The following is a 21,180-nucleotide window of genomic DNA, read 5'->3' as shown; positions in this document are numbered from 1 at the left end:
ACGGAGAATGCAAGGTGTCTTTGTGCATAAGGCACAAAGACACACTGGCACGGTATCTTTTCCCAACGTATGCAGGCCGTGTGCTCCCCTTCATCATAGCAACAAGCTTTTTGCCGGAAAGATAACAAACATGGCTCATCTTGTATATATAACTTTAAAAAAAGCAACGACAGATGTCATAGGAAGTATGTGGTGATGCTGTGTGCCACACACAGGCTGCATTTCCAGTCAATTCATACACCCCTAACAGTATTTTACTGTGGTGTGGAAATTATCTGCACGTGTTGAACTTGTAGAAATGGCCCAGCCCTATTATTTAAAATCTGCATTTTGCCACAGGCTTTTCCTAGTACCACAGGCAATAGGAAGATATTGCAGCTCAAAGCAGTAGTTTCAGAAGGGAAATGAAGTCAGTTGTTTGTGATTTATGGAAAGAGTGATTATGGAACAGTGGCTGAAAAGAGCAGATGGAAGGAGCGTGGAGAAGGATAATAAAATAACTGCAAGCACGAGATGGGTAAGAAGACAACACAAAGCAAAATGAAAAGCCTCAGCATCCCTTTTGTGAGAGAGTAAATATGATGTGCCCTTTGTGTGCCATGCCCATGTTTCATCCAGGAGCATGTAGTGACATCCTTATTTACTATATTATTTGTGACATATTTATATCTACCGAAGCACGGAAGGTCAGTGACTTACAAGAATGTCCCCTGTTTCTGGTAAGATCAACCACAAGTAAAGGCAGGAAAGGATGTTGTGGTGGCAAAATGCAGAACCAGCTTTTGTCCTTTAAACAGCAACAGAAACTGAGAGTCTGGGAGCCCCCAAAATAAACCCGCAGCTTATAAGGCTGCTAAAACAAAAAGAGGAACTCAAGTCTAGTTTCTGCGGGTATTTGTGATGAGTAGAGATGTCACAAAGCATGGTAAAGCCCAGCTAAAAACCAGGAATTTCTCCTGAATGGATAAAAAAAGTCCAGGCAACATTGCATTAGTCACTGCAGGTGAGCAGAACTTGCAAGCCACTAAAGCCAAACATGGCTTAGCTGTGTGCAATCAAGCCAGTCCTAGATACACACTGAAACTGAGATATTTTTTTTCTACATGGTTAGAGAGCTGTATTCACTTGGATCATTAGTTGTCATCATCATCATCATCTCAGAATTTCACATTTGAGTCCAGCCCCTGTCAAGGGGGAATTGAACTCCCAACCAGATGCCTAAACCACTAAGCTATTTAGCAGTTTGTTATGAAAACGTTGTTTATGGGAAGCAGAACAAAGACATAGAATGACAGTAATGCTGAGAAAGGTTGAAGGCAGCAGGAAAAGAGGGAGACCAAATACAAGATGGATTGACTCCCTAAGGGAGGCTTGAGTTCGCAAGAGCTGAGCAGAGCTGCTGAGAGCAGGCCATTTGGAAGATCGCTCATTCTTGGGGTTGCCATAACTCGAGGGCGACTTGGCGGCACATAACAACAACAACAACAAAACGATAATATTTGATTACTAACTGCAACTCCTATACATATATAAAAATCTCTACAGATGCTTACTAAGGCCAGGAACAATAAAATTATGAATAAATTTGCAAGTCCACCTCCCTACATTGGTTTGATACAAATTGTTCATCGGGGTATACAAGAGTTAGGGGTCATGGACTGTATCATCATTATTTAGTAATTTTCAGTAAAGCAAACTATTTCTTGAGGCATTATTCGTATTCAGAAAGAGAAAACACTCCAAAATACAGTATACTAAACCGAATGTTTGCTTCAAATAATGCTGTAAGTCAGCTCTATGAGACAGAGAGAAGAGGTATATCACCCGTATTTTGTCATTGCCAGGGGCTGACAGTCAGACCTGTTTTCTGACTACAGATAAGTGAACCTCCCTGGGCTTGATTTGGGCCTGAATTCAGCCAATTAAGCTATTTTCCAACAACATTCAAAAACCAGCTCAATTAATTATTTCCACATCCATTTCTGAGCCTTAATGAAACATAAGCTAGAGTGCAGGGCATCAAAATCTTTGTAAAAAAATTCAGATGCATTAAAATCTTTTCCCCAGTCTCCCTGTCAGGCCCTGTTTCTTCCCTTAACCTACTGTAAGAGGATAGCCCTCTTCCACAATTCACCTCCAAACTTCTTTACAAGGCTGCTCCTTCTCTTTACCCCTCCCCTTACCTGTCTATGGTATGGCAAAGTGACTCCTCCTCACCTTGGTCCTTCTGCAGATTGCCTGCCTTTAGGGCTGGCAGGTAGACAATCTGCATATATCAATGTAGGGAGGAAAGAAGGACCTATAGACTACCAGAACTGCTGTAGGGAGAAGGGAGGATGGCAGAGTTGGTGCCTGAGTTGGAAAAAGAGGAGGCTTGGAGTTTTAATCTGGTTCACTAGTTTTCACATCAGATTGATTCTGCCAGCCTATCTCATTCCGATATATCGTGCTTCTGTGTTATTCTTCTTCTTCTTCTTCAGCATTATCCTTAAAAGTCTTCTTGAGCTTGTATCTAACCAAAAGTACTTAGCTCCATTACTATCTCTGCTGTTTTTCTCCTCTTAGAATTTAATTTGTTGTGAGATCAGCTCCTTCCCCTTTTCCCTTAATAATTATTGTCAGCACAGACTATCATTCAAGACTGTGTTTGTGACAGGAAACATTTCACAATGTCACTAATCCCTTTTTTCTTTCTTTCTTTTTTTTTTTCATTCTCTAGGAAAGTGTCTATATGCATGCGCGTGTGCATGCATGCACGCACAAAATATTAAGCTATTATCTACTTAACTTGGCAGTATGGCCTGCTGAATTAAGTGGGACTTTCTTCTCAATAAATGTTTATAGGATTGTACTGGAAAACTTAGACAGGACAAAATAACAGCATACCTGATGAGCTAAGATATAGATATTATGTCCAACATCTTTCGGTGAAATAATGTCATCACCAGCCTCTTCCTCATGGTCACTCTCAAGACCCTGATTGTATGCATTCTTCATTACATCCACCTTGAAAACAAACAATATCCAAGTAATGTACAATAAGTTCAAATTTATCCTCTGTAATAAAACCATATTTCAGTATATGTCTATTAAAGGTTTACCATTACCAATAATTTTTCAAATGAGAAGCTATATAAAAAGTCCAGTACCCAGTGAAAACGATCTATTTCACCTTAGTACAGAAAACACAGGGAAATGTAAATGTAGAATACTCTTAGTTAAAAGGCCGAGTTGCTTTATAACAAGGGGGGACAATGAATAAAGAAACAAACACTAACATATTTCATTTCAAAGTTGCTAATCAATAGGGGTATCCAACTGCTTGCTTCCAGGGATATAAATAATTTGTAAAGGTCAGGTAATCTTTATTTCCTTAGGAAACTTCACCTAGATATGAACTTGTTTAGATTTTTCTCAGAGGAAAAAAAAACAGGATAATGGCTATTTTAGAAGTTAGTGGTGAAAACTGAAGCACTACAGAAAAAGAAGCTTAAATGAAAAGAATATTTGCAAGGTTATACTTTAGTGAAGGATCTTGGTGGTATGTCTAGAACTGTCAATGAGAGCAGTGTGATGGAGCCAGTTGCTGTAGGTCCTTGGCTGGCAACTACTTTTCAAAGGGGAGTCTTATCTAAAGACAGAGTATGAGCTAAAAATCCATCCAGATGGGCTCCAACCACTGACTCAGCTTTTTATGTCTTGTGTGTTTTCGTCTCAGCTCAGAGCTTGGGGAGGTTTCTGGGACAGTTTGGGAAACCCCAGAAGGAGCATGGAGTTTCTCAGAGATATAGTCCATGAAAGAAACTTTCCAAGCTCCATGTCAATTGCAGCAGTGAAAGAGAGGAGAACAGGATAGCTGGCATTTCATATAGGAGCAGCCCATATGGCGAGCTGTTCCCATATAGTGGCACTTTGTATGATAAAGATGAAGAATATACATATATTTACTTACCAGCTCTCTCGGTCTCATATTGAAAAGAATTCTTTCAGCATTCTCGCTGTCATGCCTGCTTTCCATTATAGCCAGCAGAAGTTTGGAGGCATTATTCTAAGGACACAAAAGCAACGTGAGACATGCCTTCATACTATTTCATGGATTAATGAACGTGCATTTTCTTTAACTGAAATCAGTAGGATTTGAAAATATAAAATCATAAACCGCTTGCTCACTTCTTCTTTTCATTTTGGTTCATGACATGTGTCACAACAGTACACTCACTGAACAGCAAACCCACTGAAGGTACGTGTTTGCAAGTTGGATGGACGGCAACAGGACATTACATAGCTCACTGCAGCTGGCCCAGAAGTACACGCCTACATGTAAGTTTAATGAAATGCCCTGAGCCACTGGTGATTACTTAGGTGAAGAAGAGGTGAACCAAAGGTCCCATAATAAAGAATGCTAAAGGTTGAGTAAACCATGCTCTGTGCCATTGCAGATTATGGAACATTGGGAAGGGTGTCATTAAGTATAAGAAGAGTGTCATTAGGTGCTCCTGGAAATTCAGCTTATGTGAACTTCGAATGATACATTTACTTAAACAATATTGAATAGCTAGAGGCCAAACAACCCTACCAGCTCATGGGTGCAACCAAAGACAAATCTAAGCCTGTATCATAGTTAGGGACTTTGCATACACACATCCAAGTGTTAATCTTCCTTCACAGCTACATTTGTAAAATATCTCTGTTCTGATAGAAATGATTGTGTGAGATAAGATACGAAAAACTGGTTTCTAGTGTCTGGTCTGTGTTCAGTCATTCACACATGCAAGCTAACTCTCGAGAATGTGATGCTATTACATTCATTAACAGATAAACATGCATTTGGCTCCCATTTGACATATGAGGACCTCTGAGTGCCACTGCAGACAGTAAGACCAGGCCTCAGTACCAGTATTCATCCAGGCAGTGTGTGTTTTCAACCCGGCCTTACAGTCTTTAAGTCCACTTCTATCAGCTACAGCAGTGGTCCCCAACCTTGGGCCTCCAGATGTTCTTGGACTTCAACTCCCAGAAATCCTGGCCAGCAGAGGGGGTGCTGAAGGCTTCTGGGAATTGTAGTCCAAGAACATCTGGAGGCCCAAGGTTAGGGACCACTGAGCTAGAGTATAAACCCAGTGGTTCATGGAGTCAGGCTTTCTTGAGATTGTGAAATTAGTATGGAATTAAACATCGTACCTTCAGCTGAAGCACCAAGTCCATTCGATATTTTCCAAGTGGATTGATGTCATTTAGGATCAGCGCAATGATAATGTCTATGCCATTAGACTCATGGGTAGCAATGCATGTCTAGAAAACACAAATACTTAAGCAGAATGAAAGCACATCCAAACAATGCTAATTTTGCATTCATATCTACTTCAAGCTTAAAAGTTATGTGAAATACAACTACTGGCAGCTCATGACCAAGTAAAGGGATAGTGCCCCCAATATTTTTGTGAATGAGGTGTCCGCCCCTGACCCCTTCCTTTGTAGAAGAAGTGCAGGAAGAATACCTCACATTTTCCAAATTAATGTAACAATTAAGAAGCTCTTTGAATACTCTAAACACTATATTAATATTAAGTTTAAATATTATCCACAAATTATAATTGAAAGAATTTAACTGGAAATATTGGGGGCTTTGGAATTTATCTATTAATCTATCCATCAACCATACTGTATTACAGAAATAATCAAGCACTTTTAAATCACATATGTTTAATAACAGTCCAAACCTTCATGATTTAAACGTCTGAGAATTTTCAGAGCTATTACCTACTAAAAGCATACTAGCATACCAGGATATGTATTGGAAAATTACCAAACAAGAAAACTGAAATATCTGTTTCTTGGTATTGGTTTCAACACAGATAGTGTTATTTTTGCCTCGTATGGAATCCACCTAAAAATACTGCAACCACCATCTTTGTTTACATGTGAATTTGGATTCCATTCCCCTACATACAAATGGCTTCCATAAGTACAATGAGCATATTAACCTTGGTATGTATGCCACCACGTTTGGTTATGGTAACAGGTAGCTTTTCTACAGATATACACATTCACACGTCTACTTTAGGATAGCAGCTAAGATGCTATGATTATCAATTAATATTTGTAAACTATTTAGAGGACCTTGGTGCAGGAAACTCTCTTACTCCAAATACACAACAATTTAGACTTGCCATCTGCAAACTCTGGTGCAATCCAAATTTGACCTCTAAGACACAGTGGGAGACTGTGCAGCTGGCACCTCACATGTTTTCTTTTACTGGTCTTTCCCTTTTCCCTCCTCTGCCTTCTGTGACACTGGAATATCATCCCACAAGATGCATAAGAGTAGGATAAATGCAAGGAAGATAAAAGTAAGGGTGCTCAACAGCTGCACAATCTCCAAATGTGTTTTGAGCATGAATTATACAGTCAGGTTATCTGAGCTGAAAACCAGCAACTCTACAAATACTTGAAACAACCAAAGACAGACATTAGAGACCTGCAGCAACCAGACTGCTGGCTGGCGCTGGTTACAGGAATCACTGAACTGCCTTGTTACAGCAGCTCCACTGGCTGCCAATCAGTTACCAGGCACAATTCAAATTGTTGTTTTTAACCTACAAATGGCCTGGACCCTAGCAATCTCAAAGACCATTTTCCCATTATCAGTCAGCTCGGGTGTTAACATCATCAGGGGAGGCTTTTCTTTCAATCCCACCACCCTCACAGGTGCATCTGATAGGGACACAGGAGAGGGCCTTCTCTGTTGCTGCTCCCAGACTTTGGAACTCCCTCCCACAGGAGGCCAGACTGGCCCCATCTTTGCTATCCTTCTGCAAGCAGGCAAAGATCTTTCTCTTCAGACAAGCCTTCCCTTAGTAACTTGCTACTTCTGTGTGATTTTTAAATAGACTGCTATGCATTACTACCTTGATTGGATTTTTAGTACTACTTGTAATTTCCATTTTTGTGTTTTCCATTTCTCAAAGTGGCATTTCTTTAAAAATAATTGTATACCTACTGAGTATACAATTAAGAGATGTAATATGCTTCTTTATTCATTGTGCGTAGTTTTAAATATTGTCTTTAATGATGTTAACCACCATTGTATACTCATCATTTTCAATTTTAAATATTGTCTTTCCGCTTTGGGTCCATTTCTCTGATGTATTTTATCACCTTTTATCTATACCTATACCTATATTTATATCTATATAATCACCTTTAAAGGTGAATATATAGATATAGGTATAGATATAGATAAAAGGTGATAAAATACATCAGAGAAAAGGACCTAATGTGGCTTACAACCAGGGAAGACAATATTTAAAATTGAAAATGATGAGTATACAATGGTGGTTAACATCATTAAAAGACAATATTTAAAACTACAAATAATTATATATACAGGGGGATAAAATACATCAGAGAAAGCTACTTTAATTAAAATAAAATAGAACATTTGACAGCATTATATAACTAATTAGGCTATTTCTGCTTTTGCAGGAAATACTGTATATGCAATTATCATGCACATCTACTGAAGGTCCTTCACTGGAGGATGCAACTACCTGGTTTTCATGGCACGGGCCTTGGCAGTATTCAGTCAAGCTTTCAAGTGTTTGGTTCACCAGAGAAACATTCTTCTCATTGATGTAGAGTCCCAGCAGGCCCAGCCCACCTGTTGTACTTCCACAAATGCAATCCAAAAACTGAAGTGTCTCACATACAAGGTTGTAGTTGGTTTTGTTGTTCTGGTTTCTTAAAAAGTTCTGCAAAAAGGAGGGGGCACAGTCTGAATGGCACATCTAGGTTGCAAACAACTGAAAACCAAAATCAGAAACTATGGTCTGAAACACACATCCAAACCCATGGCATAATGTCTGAATTGACATACCACAGTCATGATTTTTAATTTGCACCAACTGGGAAGTAATACTGATATTTTAAAACTTATTTCTCACTTCAGTGCCCTGTAGCATGTACATGTTCAAACCTTTAGAAGAAAGCATTTTCTTAGTTTAATCTGTAAAAGTACACCTTGGTCAGGATTCTATTTTGCCTCCTCTGCCTTCTCTGGCAATCAGAACTTCAATATCACCCTACAACATGCATGGAGGAGGATGACTAGAAGGAAGAGAGAAGCAAAGGATGCCCAACAGCATCATAACCCCAGCCTGGGTAAGGTTTGTGTAACTTGTGGTCGCTAATTGTTGAAGTGCCAAGATGAATCTTGGTTGTGCATTTGGTCACATGCTTGATTATGGGCTTGGGAATATTCACCATCATTAGCTGTGGCAAGTTATGCAATCCTTACACAAACATCATTTCTGGGTAAGGTGATGGGTTGCTCAGTAAAGCAGAGAAACCACAACCCAGAAATCACTTTTATTTTAAAGTAGACTAGAAGGCCTAAGTATTTTTAGTTGGAAACTAATTAATTCTATTGTCAAGTAAATGTGTATAAAATTTCATCCTTAAACATATCCATATCCTGATTTGTAGCCATAGCAATGGAGCAATGCTTGGGCTGGCACTGAAAATTATTTTCTTAAGCCATCGCTCAGCAAATGGCTCTTCCTTCAGTCCCACAGCAACTCCAGTTCAAAGGATCCTTGAGACCTATGTTCAATCAGGAAGGAGGTGGTGGCAAATATATTTGCATGAGGCCACAGAGCACCACTGCTAGTCCACATACATATTGCTTGGCTCAGTGAACCAGCAGTTTGAATCAATGTAGGGAAAAGACGTATGTTCACACACCACATTATTGTTGAGTACTTAAATCCATTGGCTTTGGTTTATTCAAAATTATTTGGCTATTTGTAGGCCTTGTGACAAACTGGCCAAATTGCAGTACTGCAGTAAAGACTTTGCTCACAAACTGAGTTTGATCCAAATGGGCTCAGGTACTGGCTCACGACTCACAGCCTTTCATTCTTCTGAGAACAGAAAAACAAGTACTCAGTTTGCTGGTGTGTGTGCGTGCAGTGTGTAGCTGCATAATTAAATTGTAAGCTGCCCAGAGAGTGCCTTAAACACTATGAGGCAGTATATAAGCAGCACACTTTGTTTTGCTTTTTTGCTTTATTTACCGTTCAGTGAGATCTAGGGAATTAGGGTAATGGCTGTGAAAAATCTGCACAGCACTTTACAGGTAAAGTCACTCGGGTCCGCTCTGACTTGGATGCTGTAGTTAACACAGGTCCTGTAAATGTAACTATGGCTCCTGCTTGTTCTGTGTTGATGGATAACTTTCAGTTTTTGCAGCCTGTACAGATGTGGACAGGACCCTGGGAGAGGTGAAGGCTACCATTTGTCTGCGGGACCCTTGCCCGTCCTGGCTTATAAAGGTTGCCAGGGGGGGACCAGCCAAGTGGGTCCAATGGGTAGTAAATGCCTCCTTGCAGCAGGGAAGGATCCCAGGATGCTTAAAGCAGGCAGTAGTTAAGATCATTATTTTAAAAAATCCTCCTAGGATCCCAAAGTACTGAATAATTACTCTAATATCCCATTCTTGGGCAAGGTGCTGGAGTGGGTTGTGGCTTCTCAGCTCCAGGGATTCCTGGATGAGATGGATTATCTAGATCCATTTCAATCTGGCTTCAGGCCTGGCTATGGGACAGAGTCTGCTTTGGTCTCTTTGACACACAACTCTATTTCTCCTTTCCATCTACATCCAAGGAAGTTGTTTCAGTTCTAAATCAACGTCTGGTGTCAGTAATACTGGATGAGTGTGAATACTGAAACTTAATCCAGACAAGACAGAGGTGCTCCTGGTCAGTCAAAAGGCAGATCAAGGGATAGGGATGCAGCCTCTGCTGGATGGGGTTACACTCCCTCTGAAAACACAGGCATGCAGCTTGAAGGTGTTTCTGGATTCATCTCTGAGACTGGATGCCCAGGTTTCAGCAGTGGCCAGGAGTGCCTTTGCACAGCTAAAACCTAGTGTGACAACTGCGCCTGTTTCTTGAGAGGTCTGATCTGCCCACAGTGACACATGCCCTAATTACATCTTAGTGGAATTACTGTAACATGCTACATGTGGGGCTCCCTTTGAAAAGGGTTTGGAAACTCCAAAGGGTTCAAAATGCAGCAGTCAGATTGTTAACTGGAGCTATATAACATATAGGGAACATGTAACTCTCCTGTTACAGCAGCTCCACTGGCTGCTCATCCGTTTCTGGGCACAATTCAAAGTGGTGGTTTTAAGCATAAAACCCTAAACAACTTGGGTCCAAGCTATCTAAAAGACCACATCTCCCTCTATGAGTCTGCCTGAGCTTTAAGATAACCAGGGGAAGCCTTTCTCTCAGTCCTACCACCCTCACATATGTGTTTGTTGGGGACGTGGGAGAGGGCCTTATGTGTCCCTGCTCCCAGACTCTAGAACTCCCTCCCATGAGAAGCTAGGCTGGCCCCATCTTTGCTGTCTCTTCTTTTAAGGCTTTCTCTTAAGGCTTTTCCTTAATGACTGGTGGCCTGAGAGGGTTTTTTTAAAATATGGATTGTTGTGTTCTGTTGTTTCAAATGTGTTTTATTATTGATTTTATTTACCATTTAAATGTAATACTTGTTTAATTCTTTTTAATATTTGTATACTTGCAGGCTTTAGCTTTCAAATACTGTTGTTTAATGATAGGAGCCCCCTTGTGTCCTTTTAAGGAGAAAGGTGTGATAAAAACATTTTGAATAAATAAATAATAAATACATTACTTTGGCTGTTAGACAGTTAATGCTGCCTTCCTCTCTTCAAAATTCTCTTTAGGATCCACTTTCACACAAAAATCCTTCCTCTTGCGTTACTTTTCTTCCAGTATAGCTATTACTCTACTTTATATACTCAACCGCCTACCTGGAGTTCCCTGTTGTGATTCTCACAGAGCAACTGAAGAAATCTCAATATTGGCTGCATGATGATAATGGCAGGGCTCATTGTCATTTCTTCTGCTGATTTTTCTTCTACATTTCCTGGGTCTATCCCTGGGCTCATGAAATCAATTTCTGGATCCATTTCTCTACGGTATATGTAGTAAGCTTTGGAGGTTGCTGTGGAGGCTTCTGTCAACTGCCCTTTCATTCCTTCCTTTAGATGCAACTTTGAATCTCTCACTACAAAGAGGAGAATGGATGCATTGTTATCCCCAAATATAAACAGCAAGCGTGGGTTGGTACCACTAAATATTTTCTGGATAAGGTGATGTGCTACTCAGTTGTTATAAGAACTAGGAAGATGATAAAGCACTTTAAAAAAATGAACGCATTGTGGCCATTAACTGCTGGGATATTGGAAACCATTCCTGAGGCTTGAAAAAATAAGGTCCACCAAACGGGTGTGATCAGATGTGGAAATAGCTGGCATTTTGGACCTCTTATGGCACCATTCAGTGCAAGCTATTCCCTGGTGATAACATGATATACAGGCGATGGTGAACCAGTCTGACCCTGATCCATGCCCAAGCTGGGTCTTTTTGGTTCAGAAGCAGGGTTATTCTGTACTGGGCCAGGCTGGAGCAATTTGTGAATGGATGAAAAGGTCATTGTAAGGGAGATCACTCCCCACAAAGTGACCTTTTCTGGTGTGATCAGATGCAATCCTTTCTCACTCACGGATCATGCCCAGAGTTAAGCCAATTAATTGCAGGCCATTTTAATGACCCATTGTATCATTCATAGCATAAGTGGAGCTCCAACACTCTTTGTCTCTAAGTTTTTCATGCCCAATTCATAGTGCTCGTACTGATAAATCACACTTACAACTCCCCAGCAACCCGAATGCTGGAACAGCCCCTTGTCTACCCCCCTTAACCTGTACAAAAGGATGTGTCACAATAGATACTGGTCAGATTCCCCTCTCTCAGGTCCTTGGAGAAGACCTGAATGTGGAATTTTCTTCCCTTTCTAGAACAGTTGTTCTGGCCTCTTTTCTTTCATTTTTCAGATTGCAAGCCAAATATATACATTGTTCAGGAATACCTTTGGGCAGGACAATTTCATCTGTTATGCTAAAGGCAGGTTACTATGTTCAACAAATTTTTATTTTTAAGCCTTTTATGTGTTATATTTTATGTTCATTGATTTGATTTTAGAATTTGAGTTCTACTGGTACTAACTCGAGTAGTTTTACTGCAATGTTACAATGCCTTAAATCAGTGTCTCTCAACCTGAGAGTCACAACCTCCGCAAGAGGAGGTCATAAAGTGTTTTCTCAGGTCCGTGTGTCATGGGTTGGCTTAAATGTAGTCCTTGCTAAATAATTTCATCCTTGACCTTTCAAAATGGGAAATTAAAGTCAGTGTAAATGTGTACGTACAAGAAACAGGCCCTCTGGGGGCAAAAGAAGCCTCACCTTTCTGAGGAGGGATGACTTTACCCTATTAAAAATACATTTTTATGCAAACGAGAGGTGTGTGTCACAGATTACCTTGATATTATAAAAAGGGGTTGTGACGCAAAAAAAAAATTGGAAACCACTGTTTTAAATTTGGGTTTATTATGATAAATTTTCATCATTGGTTACTTGGGCTGTCTAATAAGCAGGAAAGTCAGAGCTGTCCCAAAACATGTTTGCTGCCTGAAGCAGAGGCAACAAATGACACCCCCACTTATCCCTCAAACAAAAATAGGCTATCCTTTGACGGACCTTCAAATCTCATCCTGGGATGACTGCCTTCCTCTACTTTCTGATATGGTCTGGCCGAAATGAAGTATAAAATCTTTAATTACTTATATTTTTATGCACAGGAAGAAAGTACCACAATCCCACCAAGGATAGAAACATTTTTCTCCCTCCACCTCTTCAAAAGGATGTTATTATCTGCAATGCCCACCCTAATGTGCCCTGAACTGTATTTCCATCTGCTGTTACCTCTCTTTTTCGGAACTGACATGGTCAAGTCGTTGTCCTCCTCCTTCTTTTTGCTGCTCAGATCTATTGTGTTTACTGTTACTGTTGATCGGATTTCTTGTTGGGCTGTTTTCATTCGATCATACAGAACTTTGAAAAATTTCTCCGATTTTTTCTGTTCATTCAGTTGCTGATAGAAGGAATACTAGAGAGGGAAAAAATAAAGTTCTTCCATTAATAATATGTTTAATATGTTAATAACAGAGTAATATCCTGGTATCATACTACTAGGCACAGAAATAATGTGTTAAAGTCTTGTTTGTTAAAAAAAAAAAAGACCCTAAAAGGGCCTTTATGGAAATAATCCATCATATGTCAGGTCTTCCTCTTTTCCTACAGCCATTTACTTTTCCTAACATTACTGTCTTTCCAATAAGTCTTTTCTTCTCATGATAATCTCAGCTTAGTTATTATAACGAATCATGAGAATTCAGATTTGATTTGAGCTAGAACCAGTTTTTTGGCCTTTCTGGTAATCCACATTATTTGTAAAGCTCTCCTCTAACACCCCATCTCAAACAATTGTTTCCCATTCCACCCCTGTCTAGTTTTCACATCTGTACATCATAATTAGAGGTGGGGACGAATATAAAAATGCATAATTTTTTTTCAACGAATATAGCAGATTCGTTAAATATTTGTTCGTTCGTATTTGTCAAATTTTAAGTCCCCACGAATACAGCTTGACGAATATTTCCCCATTTTATTCATCCTTCATAATGTAAAAAAATTGCCTACCAACTGCCAATCACCTGATTGGCAGGCCGATAAGCAGCCACCCAGCCCCATAGGCACCCATCCCCACATCATACCCCCTTCCTCTCCCTACTTTAGCCCCCACCCCTGCCGACATCCCCTTACCATAATTCTCACCACTGCTGCTAAGGTCACCTCTGCAGCCATGGCATGTTAAAAGGGAAACTGGCTGCCCTTTGCAAAGATGGCGGTTGTGACTTCATTTAGAGTAGGGAAGCTCCAGCTGCCATTTTTGCAAAGGCAGCCTGGATTCCCCTAGCCTGCCTTAAGGGAATCCATATCTCCTCCAATAACCACCTCCATGTCTTAGGATCATTCAAAGGGTCCCTCCTCTTAGTCCTCTCACTTTTACAGGTACGTTTGTTGGGGAAGCCAAAGGAGAGCCTTTTTGGTGGTTGCCCCCAGGTTATGGAACACCTTCCCCTGTGAGGCAAGGTTGGCACTTGGCACTCTCTCTGTTCTCTTCTTTCAGTGACAATTGAAAACCTTTTATTTCAACAGACTTTTAATATATAATTTTAACATAGCTAGTTACTCTATGCTGGCTGGATAGCTCAGTGGTCACTGTGCCTTCTGGGAGAAGAGCCAGCCTGTGTGGACATTGGCAATCTGCACATTTCCACAGTGCAACCAGGTAATGGTAAACCACTTCTGAGTATTCTGAATCTATAAAACCCTTGAAAGTAGGAATCAACTTGATGCCATACAATGATTATTATTTATTAATTGTCCTATACCTGCTGCCATTATATCCTTTTAAATGTTCTTTTTAATGCTTTTATACCTTTTAATCTTTCATATATGATGATTTAGTTATTTCCATGTTTAATAATGTTTTGATGATACTTTTGTTTTAATTCTCGTCTCTTTTAATGATCTGTGAGCCAGCCACCTGGAGTCCCATGGCCAGGAGCAAGGCAGAAAAGAAGTGCATTAAGTAATTATGATGATGATGTATCACTGGTGCCATTCAGAACATTGTTTTCTGCATCAAATAATCTTGTTCAGCCTCCTTTATATTACAGCAGCCAGACAGATTCCACAAGATCCTTACAAGCATCTTAAAGACATTTTTCCCTAATGTTGGTGTTGGTCTCTAGCATCTGGCATTTGGTGGTACATTGCCTCTAAAAATGGGGGCACTTCTTAGAAATCATGGATAACTGCAATTGATAGAAGCACCTGTCCAAAATTACATTTGTGTTGACAGCCAGAGGCTTTAAATAAGCAAATAGTACACTGTATGCAGTACTTCCATTGTTAGTCCAAACCTAATGTCAGCCAGTTTCTTTTCAATGTCAGGAGCTCTAGCTTTGTTAAAAAGGAAGAAAGATATGCCACTACATTTTTATAGAAAAAAACAGTGATACACTTTTTTAAAAATGCTAATGAATTTGACAAACTTAGAAGGAGTACCAGCAATGGTGGAAGGAATAAGTATGGGAAGTAAGTACCTATCTGAAGCAACAAAAAGTACACTAATTTTGAAATAGACTGACTTCTACATTTCTGTGAACCTTGGGGATGTTTTCATTGTTTGAACAAGTTTTCAATATTAATTGACACTTAAACTTAATAAACATACCTGAATTTGTGTGTTTCCTCCTTCAAGCAATGCGATACCCAACAAGATTGCTTCAGTGAATATCCTGTCATTTTTCGTACTAACAATGACATCTGTGACAAGTTCCGATGCTCCTTCTTTATCCAGAAGGCACTGGATATCATGCATCGATACACCAGACTTATCTGAATCTTGCCCCGAGAAACTGCCTGGAAGATCATATGTTTGCCAATATTCAAACATGTGCTGTTCATTTTAAAAATATTCATTCTAGAATAAAATTCCTCTCAGCTAATTATGTTTTCCTAATTTTCTCATATTCAGCATTTATGAATAAAACGTATAGCTACATCTTTTAATGAATTTCAGAGAGCGACACTTTTAAACAGCTGGTAGTGAAATAATCTATACACTCTAGAAGTAGTCAGGATACAGCTCTAAAACACTGGAATTAAAGGAGAAAAGAGCACTTCTGAGCATGAGCACGTGTTCAAGATTTCTCAGCATTTTAAAATAATTTATACTGAGTGACTCTAAATATCCAGAATCCACCTTTCACAGATTGATCAAGCATCATACACAACAAGTCCCAGTTTTAGACCCTGATATCTGAAGAGCACATGCTCTTAGCAAATAAGAGATAATGGACAGAATCCTATTACATACTTACACCAGCATAATTCTAATGGCAGAAATGTGAGTGATAATTTTCCACCAGTTACAAAGTCCATGCTTGATTTGGGGGTGGTTTTGGTTGTTTACTAACTTGTTTAAACTGTTTCCTGAAGCCCCATGTGCTGAAAATAACAATTTAAACAACAGACACCACAGACTTCATCTCTAAAGCAGAAAAACCAGAGGTCACAACTAAGATCTGAAAAGTCTCTAATCTTTATGTGACATAAGGTCAATTAATCATATGGCCATAATACCATTAGTCGTCATATAAGGTTTGTGTAACCCACAACAGTTAATTGCAATGAATTGACAAATCGCTGCTGCTTATCTCAGTCACAGGGACGTGGTGGCACTGTGGGCTAAACCGCAGAAGCCTGTGCTGCAGGGTCAGAAGATCCGGCAGTCGTAAGATCGAATCCACTCAACGGAATGAGCACCCGTTGCTTGTCCCAGCTCCCGCCAACCTAGCGGTTCGAAAGCATGCAAATGCGAGTAGATAAATAGGGACCACCTTGGTGGGAAGGTAAACAGCGTTCCGTGTCTAAATCACACTGGCCATGTGACCACGGAAAGATTGTCTTCAGACAAACGCTGGCTCTATGGCTTGAAGAGTGGGATGAGCGCCGCCCCCTAGAGTCGGACACGACTGGACAAAAATTGTCAAGGGGAACCTTTACCTTTACCTATCTCAGTCACGTATCTGGTGACACATCCAACTGCAACTGAGATACACTCTGGTCCCTCATCAGTTAGCAGTAGCAACTGATATAATCTTTAGAAAAACCACCAGTAGCATTCTTGCTACTACCGTGTTTCCCCGAAAATAAGACAGGGTTTTATATTAATTTTTGCTCCAAAATCACATTAGGGCTTATTTTCAGAGGATGTTTTATTTATTTTTTTCATTCACAACAATCTACATTTATTCAAATACAGTCATGTCATCTTCTTCTGGTTGCTGCACAATGATGGAGGGTGTTCACTTAACTGGAGCTTATTTTTGGGGGTAGGGCTTATATTATGAGCATCCTGAAAAATCATACTAGGGCTTAGTCTCGGGTTAGGTCTTATTTTCAGGGAAACAGGGTATATCTTTCATTTTGAGATTGATTTCTATAGGTCAAAGATACATGTTCTACTGATTTCAATAGGAGAATGACTCATTGCCATGAAAGTCAATAGGAATGCATTTAATGTTCAACTTCCATTTTACCTGGGCTGGCACACATTCACACATGCCTCTGTAGAAAGAAGAGCAGTACTGAACATACTTGTTTTAGTATTGATTTTAATAGGAAAATGCTACTTACCTCCTCCTTGGGTGGCTTTGCCAAAGTTGCCAGACAGAGGGCCATTGCTGCTGCTTCCATAGTCACCTTTAAAATAGCGAGCAAGAAGTATTTTCCTTAGGTTGCTGCCCTTTAATAAAAATATAATAGTATGAAAAAAATACAATTTCAATCAATAACCCAGAATACCAATCCCACTGATATGCAGTCTTAACAAACTGGGCAATCTCCATGACTCTTGAACCTACAGTGGAGGCACTGGTGATTAGAAATGCGCCAAAATTGAGACTCCTGTCCAGAGGCAAACTCTACACTTTCTCAAGGTGTTTTGTTCTCTAACTGTGAACTGGATTTACCCAGCCAACTTTTTCTAGTTCATAATCTGTAAAGCACAGGGAATGGAAGCTAGCACAAACTGAGGCCAAGTGCAAAAGAGATAGTGGGGCTGAGATGTACAGTGGAAGGTGTTTAATGATGGGTGTAATGTCCAAAAATCAACCCACATATTCACAATATTGACTTTTGCAGTCTACAAGAACAGTGGTGTGAAATGCTGCTCTGGTGAAATGCTGCATGTTGGCACAATATGATGCTGGTACTGCAGCATTGACATGATTCCTGGTAACGCATTTTGCATATTTATAACTGTGTAACATGAACAGCTACCTGAACAACATACCATATTTTTCTGTGTATAAAGCAACACTTTTTTCCTTAAATAATTTGAGGGAAAAATTGAGGATCGTTTTATAAACGGAAGGCAGCTCTTTACCACTGCCTTTTGTGAAGGCAGGGGGCTTAGCAAAAAGGAAGGGGAGGTGTTGCTCTCTTCCTTTTTGCTCAGCTCCGTGGCTTTTCAAAAGGCAAGGAAAAGCGGCAATCACTTTGACAGCCGCTTTCCTTGCCTTTCGCCAAGACATGGAGCTTAGCAAAAAGGGAGCACTTTGATCCCCGCTTCTTTCTAATTTGGGGTTAGAAAAGGGTTGGGGTCGTCTTATACATTGGGTCATCTTATAAACGGAAAAATATGGTATTTCTTTTTCCTACCAACTAAGTTGTGATCCTCCTTCATGGATTGCTGCCTTGTCGTGGCGAAGGGGCTTGAGTAACTCAGAGAAGCTATGGGCTATGCCGTGCAGGGACACCCAAGACGGACAGGACATAGTGGAGAGTTCCGACTAAACGCAATCCACCTGGAGTAGGAAATGGCAAGCCACTCCAGTATCTTTGCCAAGAACGCCCCATGATCAGAAACAAAAGGCTAAAAGATATGACGCTGGAAGATGGGCCCCTCAGGTCGGAAGGCGTCCAACATGCTACTGAGGAAGAGTGGAGGACAAGTACAAGTAGCTCCAGAGCTAATGAAGTGGTTGGGCCAAAGCCGAAAGGACGCTCAGCTGTGGACGTGCCTGGAAGTGAAAGGAAAGTCCAATGCTGTAAAGAAAAATACTGCATAGGAACCTGGAATGTAAGATCTATGAACCTTGGGAAGCTGGAGGTGGTCAAACAGGAGATGGCAAGAATAAACATTGACATCCTGGGCATCAGTGAACTAAAATGGACAGGAATGGGCGAATTCAGCTCAGATGATTATCATATCTACTACTGTGGGCAAGAATCCCGTAGAAGGAATGGAGTAGCCCTCATAGTCAACAAAAGAGTGGGAAAAGCTGTAATGGGATACAATCTCAAAAATGATAGAATGATGTCAATACGAATCCAAGGCAGACCATTCAACATCACAATAATCCAAGTTTATGCACCAACCAGCATTGCTGAGGAGACTGAAATTGAACAATTCTATGAAGATTTACAACACCTTCTAGAACTGACACCAAAGAAAGATGTTCTTCTCATTCTAGGGGACTGGAATGCTAAAGTAGGGAGCCAAGAGATAAAAGGAACAACAGGGAAGTTTGGCCTTGGAGTTCAGAACGAAGCAGGACAAAGGCTAATAGAGTTTTGTCAAGAGAATAAGCTGGTCATCACAAACACTCTTTTCCAACAACACAAGAGGCCACTCTATACATGGAAATCACCAGATGGGCAATATCGAAATCAGATTGATTATATTCTCTGCAGCCAAAGATGGAGAAGCTCTATACAGTCAGCAAAAACAAGACCTGGAGCTGACTGCGGCTCTGATCATCAGCTTCTCATAGCAAAATTCAAGCTTAGACTGAAGAGAGTAGGAAAAACCACTGGGCCACTCAGGTATAATCTAAACCAAATCCCTTATGAATACACAGTGGAAGTAAAGAACAGATTTAAGGAACTAGATTTGGTGGACAGAGTGCCTGAAGAACTTTGGATAGAGGCTCGTAACATTGTCCAGGAGGCAGCAACAAAAACCATCCCAAAGAAAAGGAAATGCAAGAAAGCAAAGTGGCTGTCCAACGAGGCCTTAGAAATAGCAGAGAGGAGAAGGGAAGCAAAATGCAAGGGAGATAGGGAAAGTTACAGAAAATTGAATGCAGACTTCCAAAGAATAGCAAGGAGAGACAAGAGGGCCTTCTTAAATGAACAATGCAAAGAAATAGAGGAAGATAACAGAAAAGGAAAGACCAGAGATCTGTTCAGGAAAATTGGACATATTAGAGGAACATTTTGCGCAAAGATGAACATGATAAAAGACAAAAATGGGAGGGACCTAACAGAAGCAGAAGACGTCAAGAAGAGGTGGCAAGAATACACAGAGGAATTATATCAGAAAGATGTGGATATCCCGGACAACCCAGACAATGTAGTTGCTGACCTTGAGCCAGACATCCTGGAGAGCGAAGTCAAGTGGGCCTTAGAAAGCCTGGCTAACAACAAGGCCAGTGGAGGTGATGGCATTCCAGTTGAACTATTTAAAATCTTGAAAGATGATGCTGTTAAGGTGCTACATTCAATATGCCAGCAAGTTTGGAAAACTCAACAGTGGCCAGAGGATTGGAAAAGATCAGTCTACATCCCAATCCCAAAGAAAGGCAGTGCCAAAGAATGCTCCAACTACCGCACAATTGCACTCATTTCACACGCTAGCAAGGTTATGCTCAAAATCCTCCAAGGTAGGCTTCAGCAGTATGTGGACCGAGAACTCCCAGAAGTACAAGCTGGATTCCGAAGAGGCAGAGGAACTCGAGACCAAATTGCTAACTTGCGCTGGATTATGGAGAAAGCCAGAGAGTTCCAGAAAAATATCTACTTCTGCTTCATTGACTATGCGAAAGCCTTTGACTGTGTGGACCACAGCAAACTATGGCAAGTTCTTAAAGAAATGGGAGTGCCTGACCACTTTATCTGTCTCCTGAGAAACCTATATGTGGGACAGGAAGCAACAGTCAGAACTGGTCATGGAACAACTGAGTGGTTCAAAATTGGGAAAGGAGTACGGCAAGGCTGTATATTGTCCCCCAGCTTATTTAACTTGTATGCAGAATACATCATGCGGAAGGCTGGACTGGAAGAAGCCCAAGCCGGAATTAAGATTGCCGGAAGAAATATCAACAACCTCCGATATGCAGATGATACCACTCTGATGGCAGAAAGTGAGGAGGAATTGAAGAACCTTGTAATGAGAGTGAAAGAGGAGAGTGCAAAAAACGGTCTGAAACTCAACATCAAAAAAACTAAGATCATGGCCACTGGTCCCATCACCTCCTGGGAAATAGAAGGGGAAGATATGGAGGCAGTGTCAAATTTTATTTTCCTGGGCTCCATGATCACTGCAGATGGAGACAGCAGCCCCGAAATTAAAAGACACCTTCTTCTTGGGAGGAAAGCGATGACAAATCTTGACAGCATCTTGAAAAGCAGAGACATCACCTTGCCAACAAAAGTCCGAATAGTCAAAGCTATGGTTTTTCCTGTCGTGATGTATGGAAGTGAGAGCTGGACCATAAAGAAAGCAGACCGCCGAAGAATTGATGCCTTTGAATTGTGGTGCTGGAGGAGACTCTTGAGAGTTCCCTGGACTGCAAAGAGAACAAACCTATCAGTTCTAAAGGAAATCAACCCTGAGT

The 21,180-nt window shown here is 40.5% G+C and overlaps 1 protein-coding gene across 5 annotated transcripts in view; it reads right to left on the bottom strand.

Moving 5' to 3' along the window:
- The window catches only part of ITPR2 (inositol 1,4,5-trisphosphate receptor type 2), a 257,494-nt gene that overhangs the window by 57,862 nt on the left and 178,452 nt on the right, over positions 1-21,180 (bottom strand). For all 5 annotated transcript variants that reach the window (XM_073000779.2, XM_073000781.2, XM_073000780.2 and 2 more), the window contains 8 exons: positions 17,195-17,303; positions 15,228-15,415; positions 12,848-13,031; positions 10,835-11,091; positions 7,551-7,751; positions 5,182-5,292; positions 3,953-4,048; positions 2,887-3,006 (listed from right to left, as the gene is read on the bottom strand). In XM_073000779.2, the coding sequence (XP_072856880.2) occupies positions 2,887-3,006; positions 3,953-4,048; positions 5,182-5,292; positions 7,551-7,751; positions 10,835-11,091; positions 12,848-13,031; positions 15,228-15,415; positions 17,195-17,303 (1,266 nt within the window). The remainder of the gene's footprint in view (positions 1-2,886; positions 3,007-3,952; positions 4,049-5,181; positions 5,293-7,550; positions 7,752-10,834; positions 11,092-12,847; positions 13,032-15,227; positions 15,416-17,194; positions 17,304-21,180) is intronic.

This window comes from Pogona vitticeps, chromosome 5 (assembly GCF_051106095.1).
Source record: "Pogona vitticeps strain Pit_001003342236 chromosome 5, PviZW2.1, whole genome shotgun sequence".
Classification (NCBI taxonomy): Eukaryota; Metazoa; Chordata; class Lepidosauria; order Squamata; family Agamidae; genus Pogona; species Pogona vitticeps.
Note: the sequence above shows the minus strand (reverse complement) of the source record. Positions and strands in the feature narration are given on the sequence as shown.